The following is a 23,102-nucleotide window of genomic DNA, read 5'->3' on the forward strand; positions in this document are numbered from 1 at the left end:
TCTGCTTGCCCATATCAATCTATCTAATACCTATTTCTCAATTCATGCTGATTAAACAATTTTCTAAAACATTTAAAAAAAAAAATTAAGTGTGGAACGTAAAACATTGATGAAACGGGAAACACTTAATTCAAAAGCTTATAGTATTGGGTGAAAATGCATTTAAAATCACAAGAAAAAGTAATATTAAAAAAAAAAATAATAAGTAACAAACACAATACAAAAATTTACGTGACTTGATAAAATGCCAACATTAACGATAAAATGCGAGCCGCATCATTAATAATGAAGAATAGAATTACAAGATATTTTCACTTACTTTTCTCCCTACAAAGAATTCTGTATCGATTCAACGAAAATTTTAAAAAATATTGTCTCGGAAAATGATTCCTGATTAAAATTCTAATTAAACAATTTCTCAAAAAAAAAAAAAAAATCTTTTTGGGTAAGAACAATTTCTCAACTCACAGTCACAGTATTGGTGACGTCCAACAAGAGGCATCTGGTTAGCCAATAAAGGACAACAAGCTAGAGGCACCTTTTTTTAATTGTTTTCGGTTACGAATGGACTGTGGGGGAATCTGCAACGTGTCAAAGCATTGAACTAACCAACACAAACCCATGGGAATGAAAGGAGCCTTTCATATATCGAATCTCTAGGGCATGCAGTTGAGGGCCTTGGCCTTGACCTTGAGGCCCGAGGGAACTGGTGAAAGTTATGAAGATTGCCACTTGTCAAGAATTTATGGTGTCAATAATTAAGATACTTCATTATTTTGTTTTGCTTGGCTTCTTGTAAGCAAAGTCACTTGTCAATGTCTATCATTGTCTCTCAACCTTAGAATATCATGTTTTTCTTATGATATATATAAAAAATGCCGTCAAAGGTGGTCCCCATACCATGGATGATGTGAGATGGAGTTGAATGATACCATCGAATAAAGAAAATTTTATTCATAATTGATGTCTTATATTCTAGGGTTTGGATTGAGGTTAAGGTTCTACAAAAAGAATTTTTAAGATAATTTACACAAAAATGTATCATTGTGTCATTAAAAAAAAAACAATATATTTTTAGGATAAATATGTGAAAAGATAGGGCTTTATTCTAATCATCTCTTAGACCATGATCTCTTGCAACAATCTCAATCTTTCATTGGGTGTGAATCTTTACTATCGGAGGTGGCATTCACACCCTTTGGATGGTGTAAGATTATTGCAAGAGCCCGAGGTCTAAGAGAGAATTTTGCTTCGGATTTATTTTCATTGAAAAAAACATATTATATTATATAGATAAAAAAAAAAAAGGCAAAAAAGAAGATTCTCTGAGCAAGCAACATAGAAGAGCGCATCTATGAGATGCAACAAAATAATATCATATATTAGAAGGCAATGACGTCATTATGTGAAAAAGAGAGATAGATACAAAAATGCCAGTGTATCCTATTACGATTGCTCATAGAAATTTTTCTTTAAGGTTTAAGAAAATTTCTAAAAAAATCAAGATCAGAATTGGAGAGCGATTTGATCAATTTTGCTTTCTCAAACAATGATCATCAGTGACTTTCCTTTACTAAAAAAATTAAAAGATCATAGGTAACCTCCACTCTTTCATTTAATTCAATGCCAGATATGTCTTAGTATTTACTCAAATTTGATCAAGTAATTTTTGAAATAAAAATTTAATTAAATAATAATTAATATTTTGAGATATAGAGTGTTGCCTACTTGTGTGGCCCTTGTATCCAGATATAGGAGCACAGGAAAATACCATTGCATTTTCTATGAAATAAAAGATACCATCCATTTTGATTTCCCTATAGGCAGTAGGCACCCTCATTGACCATTGCATTAGTCTAAGGACAACATTGACTAAGTAGTGATCTCTTGCCATAATGTTTAACAATAGTTTTTTTTAGAAGGGGAAAAAAGTGTTGCATAACTATTGTTGTGCATTTGTGCTAGCCTTAATATTAAGATCACATGGTTTTCTTCTATAAGAAGGGATGTATCAATGAAGTGCGATGGAATAGATTTGTACATAAGAGGATAGTAAGGTCATTTTATGTGAAGAGGAGAAAGAGAGAGAAAGAATGCTAATGTACCAAAGTAGAGAACATTTTCCCTTAACCTTTATCACTTAGGCTATGTTTGGTAGCCAAGAGAATAAAAGAAAAGAAAAAAAAAATCTCGAAAAGAGAAGATATGGTGAGAAAATAAAAAGAGTATGTATGTTTGGTTACCAAGAGAAGAAAAGAAAAAAATTCAAAAAATTTTGAAATTTAAAAGAAAAATAGATACATAGGAAATCATTGTGTAATCATTCATTTTTTGTCTTATTATCTTTTCATATTTTCTCATGTTTTCTTGTGTTTTTGAAAATTTTTGGGGAAAACAAAAAAATTTCACAATTCTTAAGAGGAATTTTGAATTTAAAAAGGAAAATTTCATAATTCTCTTGGGTGAAGACATACCAAGTGCAAGGGAAAGGGGAATTTCATGTTCTCTTCGGTGAAGACATATCAAGTACAAAAAGTGTACTTTTTTTTTTCCTTTTTTTTTCTTCACTTGGTTACCAAACAAAACCTTACATTTTTCATGAGAGAGAAATTTGATAGTGACTAGATAATGGGATCCATGAGAGGACACAAAATAGAACAAAAAACATGGAATAAATACTAATGCTCTCTGGTCATGATTACTGTTCTATCCAATTCTGGAGATGTTAAAGTCCTCTCATAATCAATGGAAGTATTGGCCTTTAGTGATGGTGTTAAGTTTGTCTTGAATTCTTAACCCGTTTTGAAGATTGACCCGATCCGATATATTTTGGTGGCGACTCGAATGGAAAATTTTTTGAGATCGGCCCAAGCCCGAAGCCCGTCACTGATCTCGTATGGGGGTGCGGGGGCTACGCCCCCACGGTATGGTTCGATCGGATCGACCGCGACCTGATGGGTCGAACCGCTATTTGGAATATATATATAATGTACTGTTGCTTATTGAGAGTTATTGTATTCTAGGGTTTTCACGAAGCTAGGGTTTCAGGGCGAGTTCTTCCTCGCCGCTGTTAGGGTGTAATCTCTCTTCTGCATAGTGAATCATCTTCTTCTTCGCCCGAGGACGTAGCACATCACCCTGGTGTGTGAACCTCGTTAAATCTCTGTGTCGTACAGATCTATTGTCTCCCTTTATTCGTGTTTCTTGGTGTTTGATCTAACAAACTAGTATATTTGTTAGATCAAACAGATGGCATTCTGCTTCTAAGGGTCTACAACTTCAGAAGCCAGTTCTTTTTTCAGATTCTAGAGGTTTAGTTTCTTATTTAAACTGTACTTTCTTTTTCATATTGGGCTCCCCGTCTTCTAATTGAGGTACATATTCCTGATACTAATACTTACTATTATTATTATATTTTTGGGTGGGGGTTAGGATGCTAAATGGTCAATCCAACTTGTATAATCTTTGCACGGAAACTGAAGTTAAGGCATTAAAATACTGATTTTGGGACCAGTCCATGCCGATTTTAATACAATGCCATATAGATCCTATCCCTTGCCTTTTTTCATATTAATAATTTATTTATTTTTCTTTATTTTTAGGTAGTTATCCATGTAACAATCGGAGATGAACTTTCCAAAAATCAGGAGACAAATCTAAGTCATCAATCTATATATTTTTTTAACTTAATTTATTTATTTCCATGAAGAGTGGAGACTATACAGTAATATTTAGAGTATTATGACATATGTATGGACATATATAGTGTGTCAATACAGAAATGGTTGTTTTATTTAATTAAAATCTTAAATTTTGACACTTAAATAATCTAAATCATGTCATTTTTATCCAATGGATGGAATTAATAACATATCACCTATCTTTATGTTTTTGATAAGCGAAGAACAATTCATTAAAATGCGAAGAATGCATGAAACATCCAGAATCTACAACATAGATAATGGCAAGTATGTCCTACACGTTTGGGATAAAGCCTCCTGAGTTAGAGAATCAACAAGCATATTGTTATTCTTGGGGATATGGGCAAAAGTATAATGTTGAAAGTAAGACCATAAATGTAAAATGTCATCAATGTTGGGGGCAATTACATGCGAAGCATCTTGTTGTGATCTATTGAAGTGTGGATGAGAGATCCTTGCAATCAGTCTTAACTAGATGATTCTCTATACAGTTTGCAATAGCATGAAGTAACCATGGCCACAAACCCACCAAGAAGAACGTATTGACAGACCATGGTCTCAGAAATTGTTGAGTTTGGCTTTCTATATGGTCACAGATTATTAAACCAATTCCCCCTTTGTTGGTGTCCTCTTTTGGAGAGGATCATGTGGCAAAAAAATTACCTTGTGATATTTAAAATATAACACCACAATATTAACTAAATTTTTTTTTCCCTTAAATCTTTTATAGATCGTTCATCCATCATTCTAGGGTTCATGAACCCTATAATAACGTTTTGATATATCTTCTCAAAATACCCTCCCAAGATGAAATCCCCATTCATCACGGATATAGAAAATGTTTGATCCAATTTCTTCATGAGTTGAGGCGGGTGGGCCCACCAAAATGCATGTAAGAATGGCCACAAATTTTTTCCTTGATCATTACTGGCATATGTTGACATTATGGGGCTTTTTATTTTTTACTTTGGTAGAAACATTATGGTTGGTTGCCAATTATGAGAAGGGTTGGATTTTAATATAATGTATAATAATCAAGTCACAATTTAAGTGCTTTATTTATTTATTTCGGTGTGGTTATTGTTTTTGGCGCATTTATTTCGGTGGTTTAATTAAGTAGTTAATTGGACAGACTCGACGTCGTCACACGTTACACAGTACACGTCTCGATTGTGGGTTCCACCTTCCCGGCTCCAATAACGGACAGCGTGTCCACGCCGTCAACTTCATTGGAAAACCCATAATTAATAAATAAAAGATCTGATTATTTAAAATAGCAACGAGACCCAGATGCCATAGATACAAAAGCCCAAAATTCATAAGTCCACGTGGCGGAAGGAGAGTTTGTTACAAGTGATATAAATTGGGACGCGAGACGAAAAAATCCCTATTTCAGAGGATTAGATTCTCTTCTCAGAACAGCCAGAGAATCGGAGAAAGAAGTGGAGGAGACTGGAAACCTCAGTCCCCGGAGGAGAGGAATGCCGAGATTGTGACTCTGTGAGTGTTGAGTGATCACAGTCTCTTTTCATCTACTATTTCTTCGCCTTTTCTCTCGTAAAAGAATTAGCTACAGTGCAAAGTGGGGACTCAAAAAGGTACGGATCTTTCAATTCATCTCTTACTTGTTTTTTTCTGTTTCGTCCTTGATCCAGAATTTTCTCCTCCGTCACTGTTTTTGAATCGAAATTAGCTCTTAATAGTTCGTAGTTCATACATTTGATGCTCAGATCTCACTTCTCATGGCTTCTTTCTTCGTTTTTTCTCACGTAACATAAACAGCTAACAGTGGAGAGTGCGGACTCAAAAAGGTACGGATTGATCTGTTTCGTTCTTGGTCGATAATTTTCTCCCCTCCATTACTGTTTTTTGAGTTGAAACTAGGTCTTAATAGTTCATCCTTCATACATTTGTTGCTCAGATCTCACTTCTTATGGCATATCTGAACTTCTGTATATGTCGTACATCTCTTAGAAGTTAGAACTTCTATTTGCCTGAGAAAATTGCGGTGATTTGTTGCTTCTGTGAAGGTTCATGCTGGCTTTGCTGATTATACCGGCAGTATGTTTACTTGCGAGTTATGATTTAATGTAGCTATTTATCCTAAATCGCGAATACGATCTTTTTAGATTTGTTCAACACAAATGAATTTGGATCGTTCCTGTGCGTGGAAAATGAATACAAATTACAACCGTGTCGCGATTGTCTGCAACTAGGTCGTAGAGTACTTCTGTACATACTAAATAGTGACGTGATCAGACACCAGAGTACATAGAGGCAAGACAAAGCATCTCCTCAGTCCTTGGTCACCAAATATATAATTTTATAAAGGAAAAAGTATACAATTTTTTATTTTTTTTGGGTGGGTGGGATAAATATTTGGACACCCGTTGTATTTTGTATGGCGAGATTGTTTGACATTTCAAACCAAAGATTTAAGGGACGATATTGGTCTCTGTCTGAACCGATCCTGATCTGGGTCCCTCTAGGGATTGGGGATTGGTCTTAGCTGATAGTGATCTGATACGATCGATATCTGATCAATACTTGAAACCATGCTTTAAACTATTAACGAGTTTACTTGAAGTCTTATGAAACTTGATTGGATTAATTTGTCGTTAGTGGCTGAAATTGAAAAGATCATTTTACTCTTATGAATTATTCAACTAAATTTTATGAACTTAAAATGACCAACTTACTCTTTTAATGTATTATTAATCTTACAAAACTCAAATCGATTTAATTAGTGGGTGAAGGGATTCATTTTTCATCCAAATCGATTTAATTAGTAGGTGATGGGATTCACTTTTCATCCATCTTTCAATCAATTCTTTCACAAAATCATATCAGAAATTAATGCATTATTCAATTAACCATAGACTAACGCCGTCAAGTTTTATGAGGCTTTAAGTAAACTTGTCAAAAGCTTGAGGTGTGAACAGTTTGACTATAGTATAAAAGGTATCCAAGTAATTATTCTTTTCTTTATGATTGTAGTTGAAATTTATAAATCCGTAATTTTCTTTCCATGTAGCTTGCCAGTTGAATATGTTTTTTCAGTTTACCTAACACGAGAGACATTGGATCAGTAAGAGGACCTTAGAAATGGAATCGAGAAGTATAGATTTCTCAAAATTTATGATTTCCATAGAGATTTTAGCTTATTAGGAAACTTATTTACATCAAATAAGTTTGGGTGATTATCATTAATTATTTTATTTTATTTATATATATTTTTATAATTTTAAAGGTGGGAAAAAGAATTCTGCCCGTCATGTAGCCAAAGTAGAATGTGGCTGTCTTCCATGTAAGAGAATTACTTGAACCATATACACAGAATTCATTGGAAAAATGATTAAAGTCGAGATGTGCATAATGCACTTTTTCTACTTTTAGTTCCTTCCAAATTAAGCTCCCATGATGGCATGTGACTCTTGTGAATTGTGATCAAATTTGGCCTTTCCATATCGTTTGGGGCCTGGCCCTATAATTTGTCTCCTACCTGGTACCATCAGTGAGAGGGGCAGCGTCCATAACTTCAACTTTAGTGTCAAGGGAGAATTAGGAATAAGTCGCTTTAGTACTCTCTAGAATCTGGAGATTCTGGACTGATCTTATCGCTTCCCTATTGTCATCTTGTGCCGTCCTATTAGTCGACGTCATCCGAGAAAATGAATTGCATCTCAAAAAAAAAAAAAAAAAAACGCATTGCAATTTGCAATCGCAAACATTGAACACATTAGGCACGAAGATCGTCCAGATGTCGTTTTTCAGTTCGACAGAATTGACTGTTTTGGAGCTCTTTACATATACCGATGACCTCTAGGGTTCTATGTATCGGTATCAATATCTAAAATTACTTAAATCGTATAATATCCATTTGAATATAATATTGATATCAGATCATAGGTAAAATCATAAAAAATAAAAAATAAAAAAAATAAAAATAATGAAAATATGGATGAAATCGACTACGCTTAGCTGATACTGACGATTCAAATTGAAATCGGATCGGTATCGGCTTTCCCAGATTTAATTAAAACCCTGTCGACAGATATACTGGCTACTGGAATCTGGTCATCTGGGTCAAACTGCAAAGCCCTCGCACGGGTACACAACCGATGGTCCTTCGTCCTTACACTTTTGTATGTATCATTTGCCTTTTACTTTTGCATACTTTTAAGGGTAAAAGCATTGCATGTTAATGGAACCACCCACCTGCATCTAAACCGGACATATAAAACTGTCGCAAGTTTGTTATGAAAAGTTTATGGAGACGGTCTGGCATTTTCTACTTTTGGGATTTGGGAGGGGACACGCCACCGCTCCCCTCGACATGTCCTCAGAACGGGGGATGGTTTGATCTGCCCAACAAACGTCCACTCCCTTAAAGTGGAAGGATGGGCAAATGAATCAACCAATGAATTTGAGATGGATCATCATAGATTCACAGGAATAGACCTACCCCACACGAGCATTCTCACTGATTCAAAATTTCTTTTCAAAGAGCAGGATTTTCTACAGTGGCAGTATAAGAAAGAATCTGCATACTGCATCAATTTATCAATGATAGATTAAAAAATAGTATCTTTCATATGAGATCCACATGGTCAGAAATCAGAATAAAAGAAGGTATGAATGTAAAGCTCATTGTCTACTATGTGAAAATGGTACAAAATAATTTTTGTAGCATAACAATCTTTTTCCCTTTTCTTAATTTATATTTTTGAGTGTTTTCCTTTTGTTTTAATTTTTAACATACGGTAAAATCCAATGTACGCGGAAGCATATTTAGTGTGGGGGTAGTACGGTTTTTTCACATATGTTTTGTTTAAATGTAGAGAAGTGTTCTTTCTTCCATAAATGAATTAATGTCATCTATATTTGTGGAGTATAGTATTGAAAAGGGTTTTGACTGGCCATTTGAACCAAGTTGTTAGCCTGTCATAGTGTTGCCTCCCCTTTTCAATGGACAAGTAAAACTGGTAAGGGTCAAAATTTTGCACATGTAACCAGCTGGTTTTCATGTGTTTTGGTGTTCTGTGAACTTGAATTTGTTATTGCCACCCCCCCCCCATTCTTTCAAATTTCCTTCAGTTTTGATATATAAAATACCTTCATCATAGGTCTCTAAATCCGTTATGTGGTATAGTTCATGTTCCATTGGCTAGGGTTATGTAGTTATGTGCCAAAAGGCTTATATAGCATGTTTATTTTGGCAAAGTATATTTGGTTAGGTCCAACGGGATCCCAAAAGTAATGCAATGTTGCACGTATTAGTGGTCCAATTTTTATGGACAGGTAGAATCTGACTGTTGGTTCATGTTTAGTTCAATATAAAAAGAGTTTATCAAAATGATAAAATAAAGCTTTGAAAATCCAGAACCATAGAAGAGTACATTATATATAAAATAGTTGAAATATCTTGTGCATGCATGGAAAATATAAGTTACACCCTCCGTGTAGCTCCACTAATCCAAAGGTGTTGTGTGTTAGTAAACGTTTTCAATTCAACTTTTTTCATGACTGATTTATTGTACGGGTTAAGTGTGGTTCAGTGTAATTGGAGTTTATCCTTAAGTCTAAACTGTAAAATTGAACATATTTAAAAGGTTCGTTGTTAGTAAAAAAGGAAAAAAAGTAATAATAATAATAAAAAATCTATGTATGCATGCAAATACACCAGGGGAGATAAATAGTTGAATGAAACTAAAATTTGTTCTGTGGCAAATTTTTGTGGACTACCAAGAGTAGTTTGGGGGGATTTGAAGGAACGGATGGATGTACGATCGTTTGGTTCCGGGCCGGAAGATGAGTAGGTAGATCAGTACTCAGTAGACAACAGAAAAAGGTCAGATTTCACTGTCGGCCTACTATACGTGTACGATGATGGTTTCTCCCACCCCTCACGATCTGTGGGGAGTTTCCGAATGGATGGATCTGGCTCTGGTCTATGGCTATGGCGGGCAACAATTAGTGTCGTTAAGGTTCGGTGAGGTATCATTCTTGCATTCCCATGGTCTCATTCTTGCAACCATTCATCAGCTGAACTTGAGAACCAGCTTGCCATGGCGATTCCATCCCTTTCAGACTCCAAATTTTCAATCCGGAACACAGCAGCTTCTCCGAGAACACATGGCTCCAGGGAGCTTATTCTCTCTCGATCCATCCGGAGATTGCGGTCGCCTTCGGAACGAAGGTGGAGACCATGGGTAGACACTGCGTGAGTGATGGACCCTCTGCTCTCTCTCTCTCTCTCTATATATATATATATTCCGCCTTTTCTCTTTGCTTTTTTCACACGCTACTAAACAAATTAACAACTTTTGGAGTAGAAAAGTCAACTTTCCCCTTGTCTTTCACCTACCGACAAGTGGGTTCAAATCCAAACCGTAGTCCCCCTAAACAAACAGGGCCTTATACGGGATTCACGTTTTTGCTGGAGTCTTTTTTCCTCCCTGTATTCTTTACTAGGGTTGTCAATCGGTCGGGCCGGTTTGGTTTCAATCGGGCTTAATCGGGCTTGAAGACTTTCAAAGGCTACATCGTGTCCGCCCATTTAACTAATCGGGCTTAGTTATTGAGGGCATGGTACGTTTTATATTCGGTCGGTCGGCCTCGGGCTATAATCGGGCCACCTTAATCGGGCTTTAGTCGGGCCTTAACCGGGCTACGGACATGTTTAATGTTAAACGGATTTTAACCGGTTTTTAAACGGGCCCTATTTAAAATGTGCTCTTATATTCCGGTCCACTCATGCAAGCCCAAAAAAATGACAATTAATTAATAAATGATACCAAATATAACCATTATTTAAAATGTGAACATGTTTTTACTTTTTAATTTGGGGGGTAAAATAGGTATTCTACAATCATTAAAGGGTGGGGCTAGGCCGGTGCACAATAGGCCGGTCTCGGTCGGGTGTTAAATGGTCGGTCTCGGTCAGACGCCCGACGGTCCAAGTAGCAAAACCAAGACCGACCATTTATAAATGGGTCAGGTTCAAGTCCGACACGTTTAATAAAAGGTCCAAGCCGAGCCGATCTATAAATGGTCGATCTTGATTGATTTAGTCGGTTCGGGCCATAAATTGACACCCCTACTCTTTACCAGAAGCTGGCAAGTTGACAAAGTATTCCATTTTCACATGTCCTAACAAAATCATTATTTTGGTATTCTTTTGACTTTACTATACGCCAATGCGAGACATGTTTCTGTGAATTCAGTGTACTAAAGGCATTGGTTGCAGCCTTTGACTGTAAAGTAGGGGCAAAGAATGTAAAAAGTATAAGGATTTACTCTTGTTACATGTATTTCCCCTTTCCTCTAATGTACAATAATCAAATCTTTACTTTATTTATAATCGAGGCTTTTGGGACAGAAAGAAAAATGAATTACGATCGCGGGATTGGTATGGGCGAGATTTGGATTGGATCGAAAATAAACCAGAATCATTAGGAATCCACTTAAAAAACCACTAAACCCTAGTTTCTGTGTGAGGATGAGTCTGATCTCGATTGGTGGGAAATATATTTTTTTTAAAACCCAGGTTGAATCAGCAAGACGGGTGGCAGTTCTATAGGATTGATTCTCTAGATCGGACGGTATAATATTTTTGGACTTTTCTAACCAATGATCACCATGTCAGTGGTCCCCTCGTCTATCCGATACAATATTTTATTCCCGCCAACGCTTTCGTATGTCCAATATTGTATTATTTTTAAGTCTTTTTTAAGTATCTATGAGAGTCAACCAGGGAAAAAAAATGATATGGATAAACTGACTCAGCGCTTCCCTGGAATCAGTTGATGAGCTTCCTCGTTTCTTCCGTCCTTTCCTTACAGGGCCGTTATTTTGCCACCATATCCCACTGACTTCCACTAACTACCGCCCTCCTCGTCGTTGTCTGTTGATGTTCAGATCAGTGAGCATAAAGGGAACCCAAGTTGTGCTTTGCTCTTTCCATTATTCCATATCTCTACTACTCTCTCCTTCCACAATATGAAGCAGCCCCAGAAAAAACAAGCAGAGGTATTACTCTTTGTTTTCTCTCATCTGGGTTCTTAATTTGGATTTCTAGAGACTTTAATGTATATTTTTTTTTTACTGGGGCAACATTTGTCCATTTCTGTCTCCCCTACTTCTCTAAGTTAAGAAATTGCAGCGGAATTGGGTTGAAATCTTTTGTTTCGTTTGCACATGCCTACAGCTTCTTTGGCCGAGAGTAATTTTGAAGAAATGGCTCAACCTCAGCTCCAACGAGTCCGATTTCAGCGCAGATCCTGATGAAGGTGACAGCAGCTCCGATTCTGATGATGAAGGTAAGAAGAAAAAAGAAGATACCCGGACACAATTTTTCTTTGATTTCTTATTAGGAGTTTGAGTTTTAATTGTTACTCCTTATTTATGCAAGTTTGAAGAACTCCTTTTGAAGTTTTGCTTGACTGAAACTTCTATTTGTGCAGAATTTTTTTGTTGGGGACAAGATTCGTTCTCCAAAAAAGGTGAGCGCAATGGTAATGTGTGCAATGTTCTTTCATTTTTTAATCGCTAAGAGCCATTTATATTTTTTTTCTGGTTTGTAAGAGACCAAAGGGCGGAGATCAAGGAAGATCCAATATTCCCAGCCCAGGATAAGATTGCTAATAATCCTAATGCAAGTCAAAGGGTAGTAATCAGGGAAAATCCAATATTTCCAGCTCAGGATAAGATTCATAAGTATCCTAATGCAAGTCTGGCATATGCTATTAATAAATTGGATAAGGATCCCAGTCACTGTAATTATCCAATTACCATGTATGAGAGATTTCATCCCTTGATTACTCTCTCATTAACCATAAATAAGCAGTGTAACCTTGGAGGGAATTCATAGTGAAAATAACAAGAATATTGGAGGACGTAGGTTGGACTCAACTCTCTAACTGAACCTCGGTAAAGTGCTGGTGTCTATCTCTCCTTTCTTCTTTCTTCTCATTTCAACTACCATATCTTAACATGGTTGAACCTTTGGTGCCAATTGTAAAATAATTTCAAGTGATGAAAATGAAGAAAAAATCACCCTTCCAGAGAAAAGCTTTGAGATCATTACTCTTTGAAGGTTACTGATGTAGTCTCGTAGATTTCCAGGAATGAGTGCTCTGTATAAACAATGACCATCTCCCTCTATGAGCATAATCTGTCCTTTTTACATGAATACATAAGGCAATACCTCTGCTAATAAATAAATGCAAAACCCAAGTATTTGCTTGTAATTGATTCTTTCTATTAATATATCATTAATTTACTCTTTAAGATGTTCAAATAACTACTCTGCCTAGAACTGTTGAAGCCTGGAGGCAGTTTAAATTAATTAAGAAATAAAAATAATTGGCAAGAGTTGCTTACAGAACTTTTATCTGGGGAAGAGGATGGCTATTAACCAGTTCCATGTATTTTATTCGTTACTGGAAATGTCAAGACAGTTGTGTTTCTTTTTGGCAGGTAATATCGTACATGCATCCATTTTCTTAATTGGTTACTTTGCCTATATGTCCAAATAATTCTATGACGTGTCTCCTTCTATCTTTGATTTTAATTTTCTTTTTCACATGCTTCCTTCTCATTGAGTTTCTTTCCATGAAATGTCTCTGTATTATTGCATTCTCCATTAAATAACTTATGGTCTTAATTTATAGGAGCCCCTGAAACTCGTCCCAAGCGGAGGAGACGGAATTCAGAAACCATTCGAGCTCAATACATAAAAGCCAAAGAACTCAGGCATGTTAGACAGCTTTTGAAGGAAGGAGGGGGAAGAACCATTCTCTCTCTTTTCTTCTTTATATATATCTATATATATATATATATATATAAATCAATCATGAGCTTCTTACTTACTCTTCAGTTCTGGCCTTATTAGGATTTGTGTAGGGACATGGAATGTTGGGGGCAAACTTCCTCCTGATGACCTAGACATCTCAGAGTGGCTAGAAACGGATGAGCCTGCCGATATGTATGTGATAGGGTAATCATCTCTTTCCTTTTATTTCCATAATCTGCTAGTTAGATTTTACTGTATAAGTTAATAGGCTGCTTCTCTGGCAATTCTTAGCCCAGAAAAAATATTGATTCATGCCAGAATTAGTACTGCTTATTCTCCACTAAATGCATATTTGTTTGTTTCATTGAAACTCTTGTCATCATATTTGTTTGTTTTCTTTTCCCACTTTTCCAGTAATGAAAAGTATTTATTGTTCTTATTTGTACCCTAATATATCGCTATCTTTTTATTATTTATGAAAGTATATCACCATCATGAATTGTATAAAGTCATAAAACTTATGCGAGGCAAATTTCATTTTAGACTAACAATACTTTACATTTGTAGTCTTCAGGAGATCGTCCCATTAAACGCAGGAAACATCTTTGGTTCTGAGGATAGCCGCCCTGTTCCAAAATGGGAATGTATTATTCGTGAAACACTGAACAGAATTCAACATGAGAAGCCAAAGTATAAATGCTACAGTGATTCTCCTTCACCATCAAGGTTCAAGGCATCCGATGATGTCCGCGATATCGAAGATGAAATCCTTACTGAAACTGATAGTGATGGAGATGAGGAAGTATATCCATTGGATGAAGAATTTAGTGATTCTAATGAAGTCAAGAATGGAACCACTACAAGTGAGAATGAGTTTATACGATCTGAAGCTTTAAATTCCACTGAAAATGCGGATATAGTCTCATCAGAAGAACATGATATACAGAGACAGTTTTCTTCCCCAAAGAAATTAGATAGGTTAAATTGCTTTAGGACGGAGGACTCCATGGAAAATCCAGAGCCATCAGTTCCCCAGCAGAAAGGAATATTATCTAAAACACTTAGTAGGACTGAAAGGATTGGTTTGAGCTGGCCTGAGCCACCAATGGACTTGCTAGCTAAGCATGTTTTAGAGAGACCAAATTCCTTCAAATCAGTAAAGTCTTTCAAAGAATCTAAGTCTTTCAAAACATCTTATTCCTTCAAGTCATCTAGATGTGGGGATTATCGAGGGGCATCAGAGACAGCATTGCTTGCTGATATTGATCTGGAAACCATTATACGCCGCAAAAGATCACCTTTTGTAAAATTAGTTAGCAAAAAAATGGTTGGGATTTTTGTTTCTATATGGGTTCGTAGAAGCTTGCGTAGGCATATTCGGAACCTGAAAGTGTCTACCGTTGGTGTCGGTGTCATGGGCTACATCGGTAACAAGGTGAGTTCTTCTCAACCAGTTTTTCTATCATTGCAGTTTCATGCAGAGCTGCCTCTTTACTATCAATTCTAAGTGGTAGCCATTGTTAATTCTTGCTGACAATTCTATTTCTTTGACTGTAACAGATTGCTTGCCTATGTATATATTTATTGGATATAAATTCGCAACTCCTTGAATTTTAAGCCTCTCATGGAGCAGAAACTTATCACAGTCTTATTTGTTTTCCCCTGCCTTCTGGATTTCTGCTTAGGCATTGCCTAGGGCCATTTTATTTGTGAATGGAATAATGATATTCTGACTAAAATGAGAGTTCTATTTTCTGCCAAATTCCACTCACTTTCTGTCCCCTTAAGTTCGATATTCAGTATTCCAAGCTACCAAATTCCAACTATTTATAATCAAACTTCCCATTAGGTTAAAGGAGTTAACTGATTTTTTCTTCTTTGCTCTTGATGCATTTAACTTCTCATAAAAAATGCCAAGGTTGACTTAACAATGTATAGAAGGGCAAAATAATAACAGTTATTTGAAAGAACTCCTTGCTTACTAGCAAATAAAAGTAAATATATTGATGTAGAAGACCTAAATCTTGGAAAAATACAACTTGAGAAATGTAACTACTGTTTCTTTGCATTGCTACCATACTAGAATTCACTATGATTAACATCCTTAAGAACACTTTGAAACAATATAAACCTCTATTAACAAGTTTCAGGAAAATGGCTAAAACCTTGTTAAATTTCTCAACATCTAATAACTTTTCTGACAATTTTTTTTCCCCGCTTGCTGAGTTCTGCCTCTTTCCTCTTACTTCCATATGTCTTTCACTTCTCTGTTTTTCCTTTCTTTTTTTCCCTCTTCATCTACTTGTTTGCATGGATCCTTGTAGCTGACCCCATTAAGTTGGGATAAGGCTGAGTTTTTTGTTGTTGTTTGTTTTATGACTCATTTAGTCATTTTGGAAACTTATCAAGCTCCTTAATGAGATCAATTGGGTTGATTTTATTTTAATTTTCTAATCAATAATCAAAATATAAGAAAGACTGGTCATTGAACTACCACATGCAACAAATCATTTTGAAAATGCTTATAAACTTTGAATTATCATTTTTCCGTCTTATGATTTTACACCTAATTATTTTCATGTTTCTCAATTGACCAAATTTCCTTAGTCATGTTGATGTTTAAAGTAGTTGGTGGATTTTTCCTCATCCTCAGAGAATTATAGACATTATCAAAAGTAAACATCAGTAGAAATGGCATTCATTTGAGAGGGTTAGTGATGCATTTCCCAGAGAAACAATCAGAAATCAGAAAAAAATTACAGCAAGGATATACTAGGAACTTCAGACAACCTAATCCTAAACATAGAGCCAGAAAATTCATGAATTGTATAAAATGCAGAGCCTCCAATATAAAATGAAATAACAAGCAGACAGTGAGAGAAAATTAAGGAGTGAAGATGGTTGAGAGAGAGAGAAGGAATTCCATTAAAATAAATTTGTGAATCAGCCTTTCGATTCCTTTATGTAAAACTCCAGAAACTTAACTATTTGTCTCCTTGCTTGGCTTACTCTAGTTAGAAGTAAATTCATGAATCTTCAATCCTTCACAATTAGAACTTCTAACTAGATAGTTTGTGAGACAACACTGTTATTTAGGTAAGAGACACAAAAGAAATCAAGGCCTTGTGCACAAGATGTTCAACTGGCTAAAGCTGAGGCTCATATGTATTTCATAAGATAGTGTGGATTAGGTTGTTGCAACTAAAAAATATCACAATAAAATAAAATGGCTATAGAAATTTGTGAGCAGTTAGCATTAAGGGCATGACCAATGTGCTAGACAACAAATCCTAGACAACCTAATAAGTGTGTAAAATTACAGGTCAGCCTTCATTCGACAAGTGCAAGAAGTAGGGTTTCTATGGCCAAACAAACAGAGAAGCTTTTCTGCTTTATTTGTTTGAAGAGAGCAGCCCAACCAGACAAAAAGGACACACCTTAGTGAACCAAAACTCTAGGCAGCGGGCTGTGAGTGATACAGCTTGGTGACATTTGTAAATACTGCATCATTTATCTTGCAATTCACTGGCTTATTTCAGTTTAAATATTCAACTTAAGCAGTGCATTGGTTACTTCATCTTCTAGATCCCTCCATAGTCCTTATGTGGAAGCTATAGATGTCAAATATTGAAAAATGTTTGACAAGTGGAGGCAGTTCAACTTTTCTTTGCTCTTGGGTAGTGAAAATCTAGTCTAGGGATTCGAAGGATAGCTTTTCATTTGCAAATTCACAAAGTTGTTTTTTCTTTCTTTCTTTCTTTTATTTTTATTTATTTTTTATTTTTTTATTAAGAAATCTCCTAGATGGAACCAACTAAATAGCAGATCCCAGCCCCACATGCGACATGACCTGATATGTTCTTTAGATGAACAATATTACTTGGTGAGACCTAGGTCACTAGCTCTTTGGCTGATGAGCTGGCCTGGTAAGGTGTTGTCAGGCCTCATATTGTGGTTGGGATAATTCTCCTTTGTGAGGTTTTGTTGGGTGCTCTGGTATGTGGCCTTCTTGGCCCTTGCTGTATCTTCTTCACTTCTTTGTTACCTCTTTTATTCTGTTTTGGGTGGTTTTAACCAGTGTTTTGTTGTACAAGTCTGTTCTTTCTTCTTAATGAAGTTGTTATCCATAAGTGAGAATATTACATGCTAACAATTTTATTTACTTGTCTTGTCATTATTTTACTATCCGTTATGCTTGAGATGTTGTTAACTTCCTGTTTCATTGTTTCATTGTACGGTAAATTGTTGGTATCTTGACTCTCTCTCTCTTTTAACATTATCTTCCAGGGATCAGTATCAGTGAGCATGTCTATATATCAGACACTCTTCTGTTTTATTTCTAGTCACCTAACAGCAGGTGAAAAGGAGGGGGATGAACATAAAAGGAATACTGATGTGCACGAAATACATCGGAGGACACATTTCAATCCAGTTTCTGGTATCGGATTTCCGAAGAACATCCTTGACCATGAGTAAGGGAAAAGTTTTTTTTTTTTTGGTGTAAAGTAGTTTATTATTAAGCAGAACTACAAAGGAAAACTGTAACATGGACTTGTATAACAGACTAGATCCAAGCTACAAAAAAAGAAAAGTTTTTGTAGCATATGCTGTAGTTTTTCAGCTTGGTTCTGGCATTCTCCTGACTATCCTAGGGGCAAAAGGACTTGCTTGCTTGATCAGGCATGCTAGACGTTGTATGTATTCGGGCCCTAGGCTAGGTAGTCAATGCCAAGTTGGGTTGTCTGCCTCCTTTACTAATAGGGGTGGTAGATTGGGTTGTTTGCCTCCTTTACTTATAGGGGTGGCAGTTCTGTTCTCCAAAGTGTTGCTGGCTGAAAACTGCTCTCATACATCTCCAATAGAGAAAGCCGACTCTTGCCTGGAGCAGTTTACAATCTAACAATTATGCATTTTTTACATCATCTTAGCATGAAAATAGCACAATAAATTTGTTTCTATGTTGCATTGAGTCTTTATTTGCAAGATATCATGAACATTTGCTTATTCAGTTCTTTACTCTATTATGGTCAACTGTTCTTGTATTATTTTACTATTCATTGCCCATATACTTTAGAAGCCGATTGGAGGGCAAAGATCCATCTAGCTGACCCTATTTAGCTAAGGTTTTTTTTTTTCTCTGATTTGCTGACGTAGTGTTATTTTCATTTTACTTTTTCCTATTTTGATTTTGCAAGAATACATGTAGCCAAACCCATTAAGTTGGGAAAAGGCTAAGCTTTTTTGTTGTTGTTTTCCCTTTACAGAAGAGTTATCTGGCTTGGGGACCTAAATTATCGTATCAACTTATCATATGAGAAGACACGGGAACTCATATCCAAAAAAGAATGGTCCAAGTTGATTGAGCGGGACCAGGTAAGTTAATCTTTGATTCGATTTCATTGATAAAGTGGGTTATTACCAGTGAATTCTCACATAGAAGATTTAAAGAGCGCAATATTTGATTTAATAGTAGTAATCTATAACCTGAGACTATTTAAGTCTTATTAGAATGGTTGAAACTTCATACAGAAACATGACGCTTGAGCATATGTAGGATTTTGTTGACATTGTAAATTTAGGAAGAGGAGAACTACAGCCTGAGAAGTTTTGGGGTATAATTTTTTCTCCAGATGTACAAGTACGAAACAGTAAGTATAATAAATGGATGATACAGAAGAAAAAAAAAACCGTTTATTGCGCGGAAGTGTAAAGTGAGTATTATTCTGCTTCATTATGTTCAGGAATGGTAATTTTTTTTTTTTCAACACAGGTATGTAGAGGTATTATATGCAAATTAACTGACCTTTTATCATATTAAAGGAACAAATGTCAGTAACTCTTAGAAGCCCTTACTGTGGAGGAAATATTCTTTAATTTCTTTTGAAGATGGAGATAGATTTCATGTACAACTGATGCCACCCATTAGTCTAAGAGACTATAAGGAGAGATAATATGACAAGAATCACCGCAGGGAGTAGAATCTGTGGCAAAGGCATTAGGACCTCTTGTTTCTTTTCCTCCCTTATTTTTCTCCTCACCAGTGCACTTTTTTCTGCTACATGTGGAGAAAATTCTGGAAGGAAACTTCAATCATGTGTCTGGACTTTGGAGTCGATGCCTGCCAAAAAGACGGTGTTCAATATCAATTGTTAGAGCACCCAATGATCTTGACCTTGCAGTAAACAAAACCTCTTGGATGAATTCTTGCAAATATGTGTAACAGATAACCAAAAAAAATGTTCATACTCTAGATAGTTTGCAGGAAAAGGGTACAGAATTTAAGTTAATTCATTTTTATTATACATCAATATTATGAAGTCATGGAAGGTGAAATATATGGGTCATTAATGTTTTTTACAGACCTGAATGACTGAGAAGTTCATCCTTTCACTGATTTTCACTATGCCTGATAGGAGAGAATATGGTGGGCTCTGAAGATGGAATATTTATTGTTAAATCTATGTTCAACATGCGTACACTGTCAAGTCAAATTCTAAGTCTTGATGATCTTGTTCCTTAGGGGAGGAGTCTATATTTTTTAATGTCCTTGGAATACATGCACATCCATCGCATCTATGTTTGGCCATTTAATGCCATTATAAAGGAGTGATCTATCTTTTAACATCCAGCATTGATAAAAGGTATTAAGTGTTGCAATCTTTTTAAAACCTGGGGTTCTTGCCCTGTGCATAGTCATGCAGACATAGTCAATGTTATCATCATGCAAACCTTGATTCAACTATGTGTACACTCTCTAATGCTCAGATGTTAGATGAATCTCTTTGTTTTCTTGTTGGGATGTTGACTTTGATTGACTAATGGAATTATCTGACCTAATTGTTGCAGCTCATACGAGAACTGAGAAAAGGTCGAGCATTTGATGGATGGTCAGAAGGTACTCTAAATTTTCCACCAACATACAAGTATGAGTTTAATTCGGAGAAGTACTATGGGGAGGATCCAAAGGCTGGGAGGCGTAATCCAGCATGGTATGAATCTGTGAATTTCTGTTAATTCATTTCAATTTTGGGTTTGATCTCTCCATCCACATAATTTCTGTGTTCGTTTTCTGTTGAATCATCTCTTACAAATGAATGTTTGTATTTGTTATTGTGTCTGATTACTTGTCAAGTTTGTCCATGTGAATCTCTTCTTTCTTCAATTATTTTTCTACTCATAATACATCCATTTTGTTTCTGAGCCTATAGGCACTATACTGTATGAAGAGAAGGTAAAGACACTCCAGTCATGTCGCTGGAGGCTCCTGAGTGGCTCGAGTCAATGATCCCGAGGCCCTGGAAATAGTGATAAATACGTTTTAAGCTGACAGCCATTTGAATAAGAAAATGTGAGGATTAGATATTCCAAGGGGTCCTTTAAGCTGATGCAGGAAAAGTAGACATTCAAGACCACTTTGAGTCGATAAAATCTAAAGAAATCACATTATTTCACTCAACTTCAGACATAAACATGAAAAGTGAGACAAATTGCCCTGAAAATTGAACCAGTAAACTGCAAGTGCCAAACACGAACCATTTAACACACAAAGAACTCTCGACTTACAGTAGCCTAATTAAATAGAACTAGATATTCTCTACCCCACCCCAAATGAATCCCTCTTAACTGATTTTAGCTTTCGTATTTATGTGCTCAAGTACTGCTTATAAACCACAATTCTTCACAACCGGCAACCTTATAGGGCTGCCCTTCTGCTTATTCAACCACCATTTACACTCACATCCCACATTTTAAATAGAAACCACTACATACATATCACACATTAATTTTTCCTATGCATATATATGCTGAAAGTGGAAAACTATAAAGATGGCTCATGCTAGTAATGATCATAAAGTGGTGTTTTTTCTTATATCCTCATTTCTTCATAGCAAGCCTCATATAAGGGATAATCAATTGTTTATGCTTCCAAGATTATGTTGGATTATAGACACTCATAAATGGGTCATAATTGTTTATCTTTCAGGACTGATCGGATCCTTTCATTTGGAAATGGAATGAAGCTGTTGAACTATAAGAGGGCTGAGCATACACTTTCTGATCACCGGCCTGTGACTGCCATCTACATGGCTGAGGTTGAGGAATTCTGTCACAGGAAGCTCCAAAAGGCTCTTACATTCACAGATGCAGAGCTGGAAGATGAAGTTATTGCAGATATGGAACTTGATGTTGGGATGAGCCGGCTAAGGTTTTGAGAGGTAATTACTTTCAAGGAAAACCCTTATACCTGAGTTTAGATCAATCAAAGTCCCCCTCCACCCTTAAAAAAATAATAATAATAATAATAATAATTTCCATTTTCCGGTTGTTGCTTGCTAGATAGCTGTTTGTTGCTTTTTGTAATCCACATCCATGGTCATCATTTAGTAATGGTGTATACAGTATTAGTATAATATAGTTGCATCTTTCTCAGTTAAATTTTGAGTTCAAGTCGACCTGAGGAATAAGCAATATAACTGATCTTTTTGAACTAGTATTTTCCTTAGCTACTAAAAAGGAGTCTTTTTGTCTTACGGAAACATAATTTTTCTGCCCCATATCAAACTTTGTGGGCCTCTTGCAGGCTTTATCTCAAGCACCACCCTCTCTCAAAGTATATCGTTTGCTTACTGATGTAGGATATATGGAGCAATAAGATACATACAGAGTGACGCTTTAACATTCTTGAAGACTCGTTTGGATGAGTTCTGACTGATTTATGAGACAGGCAATTGGTTTTTCTTTAACTATTCTTGGGATTGATCATTACCCTATCAATGATGTACGTTTCTACTATGTTCATGTGTACATTTAAATGCCTAGTGGGTTGCCTTTTTTTTGGGTGTTGGTGGGGGTTTTTTTTTCTTTTGGGGGGGGGGGGGGAGGGTGGAGGTACTAGGATAGCCTAATTAAGTGTGACAGAGATTGTCTTACATGCGTGGATATCCTTTTGTATATAACTTGTACGATGTGTAATGTATTGAAAAGAGCATACAATTATTTGGTTTTAGTTACAATTCCAAGTTTTAAATAATTGCATCCTACATTGGTTGAACCAACATTTATTGGAATCCACCAAGGGAGATGCACATATGTACATGGAGTGTCCTCCGTAAAACTTGTGAGGAGCATCAAGATAAGAAGGAAAGGATCTTCTCCAGTCACTGGGAGGAGAAAAGGAGAGGGGGGGGGGGGGGGGCGAGTGGATTGTGGAGTCTGCTGAAAAGACTGTAGGCTCCCCTTGCTGTTATCTCACTGGAACCTACCAGTTACAGCAATGATTGGAGAGGAGCTGCATTTCTACATGCGTATATGTAAATTACTAGTTCCTCTTTAAGTCAGACAGAAAATTGATAAAAATTGGTAATAAAACATTCAGTCATATCTGCATTTGACACCGGTGTTGCAAGCGGTATTCCTTTAGTTTTTACATTAAAAAATATAAATAATCAAATTTTCCTTCTGCATGGTACCATCATCATAGTCCATGGTCATTGATCTCATAAAACTAATCAGGATCAGGTATTGTAAATTTGTAACTTAACAACACCGGAAGTCCCTAATGTTCCTTTTAATAAGTTCTGGATGCATTTAAGAAGCATGGACAA

At 36.0% G+C, this 23,102-nt stretch overlaps 1 protein-coding gene across 3 annotated transcripts; it reads left to right on the forward strand.

The window, feature by feature from the left end:
• The first annotated feature begins 5,095 nt into the window (after positions 1 to 5,095).
• Positions 5,096 to 22,511, forward strand: LOC122074532 (type IV inositol polyphosphate 5-phosphatase 3-like). 3 transcript variants are annotated; one of them, XM_042639400.1, is made up of 13 exons: positions 5,096 to 5,299; positions 5,484 to 5,512; positions 11,622 to 11,732; positions 11,911 to 12,022; positions 12,167 to 12,205; positions 13,376 to 13,457; positions 13,597 to 13,701; positions 14,065 to 14,932; positions 17,785 to 17,969; positions 18,762 to 18,870; positions 20,344 to 20,486; positions 21,482 to 21,713; positions 22,079 to 22,511. In XM_042639400.1, exons 3-12 carry the CDS (start codon positions 11,703 to 11,705, stop codon positions 21,708 to 21,710), a joined length of 1,902 nt encoding a protein of 633 aa, XP_042495334.1. In that variant the 5' UTR covers positions 5,096 to 5,299; positions 5,484 to 5,512; positions 11,622 to 11,702; the 3' UTR covers positions 21,711 to 21,713; positions 22,079 to 22,511. The 3 variants fall into 3 exon arrangements, with proteins under 3 accessions (XP_042495334.1, XP_042495333.1, XP_042495335.1); XM_042639399.1 differs by having other exon boundaries at positions 22,134 to 22,511; XM_042639401.1 differs by having other exon boundaries at positions 13,597 to 13,689; positions 22,134 to 22,511.
• The last annotated feature ends 591 nt before the right edge of the window (positions 22,512 to 23,102 follow it).

The sequence above is a fragment of the Macadamia integrifolia genome, chromosome 3 (genome assembly GCF_013358625.1).
Source record: "Macadamia integrifolia cultivar HAES 741 chromosome 3, SCU_Mint_v3, whole genome shotgun sequence".
NCBI lineage: Eukaryota > Viridiplantae > Streptophyta > Magnoliopsida > Proteales > Proteaceae > Macadamia > Macadamia integrifolia.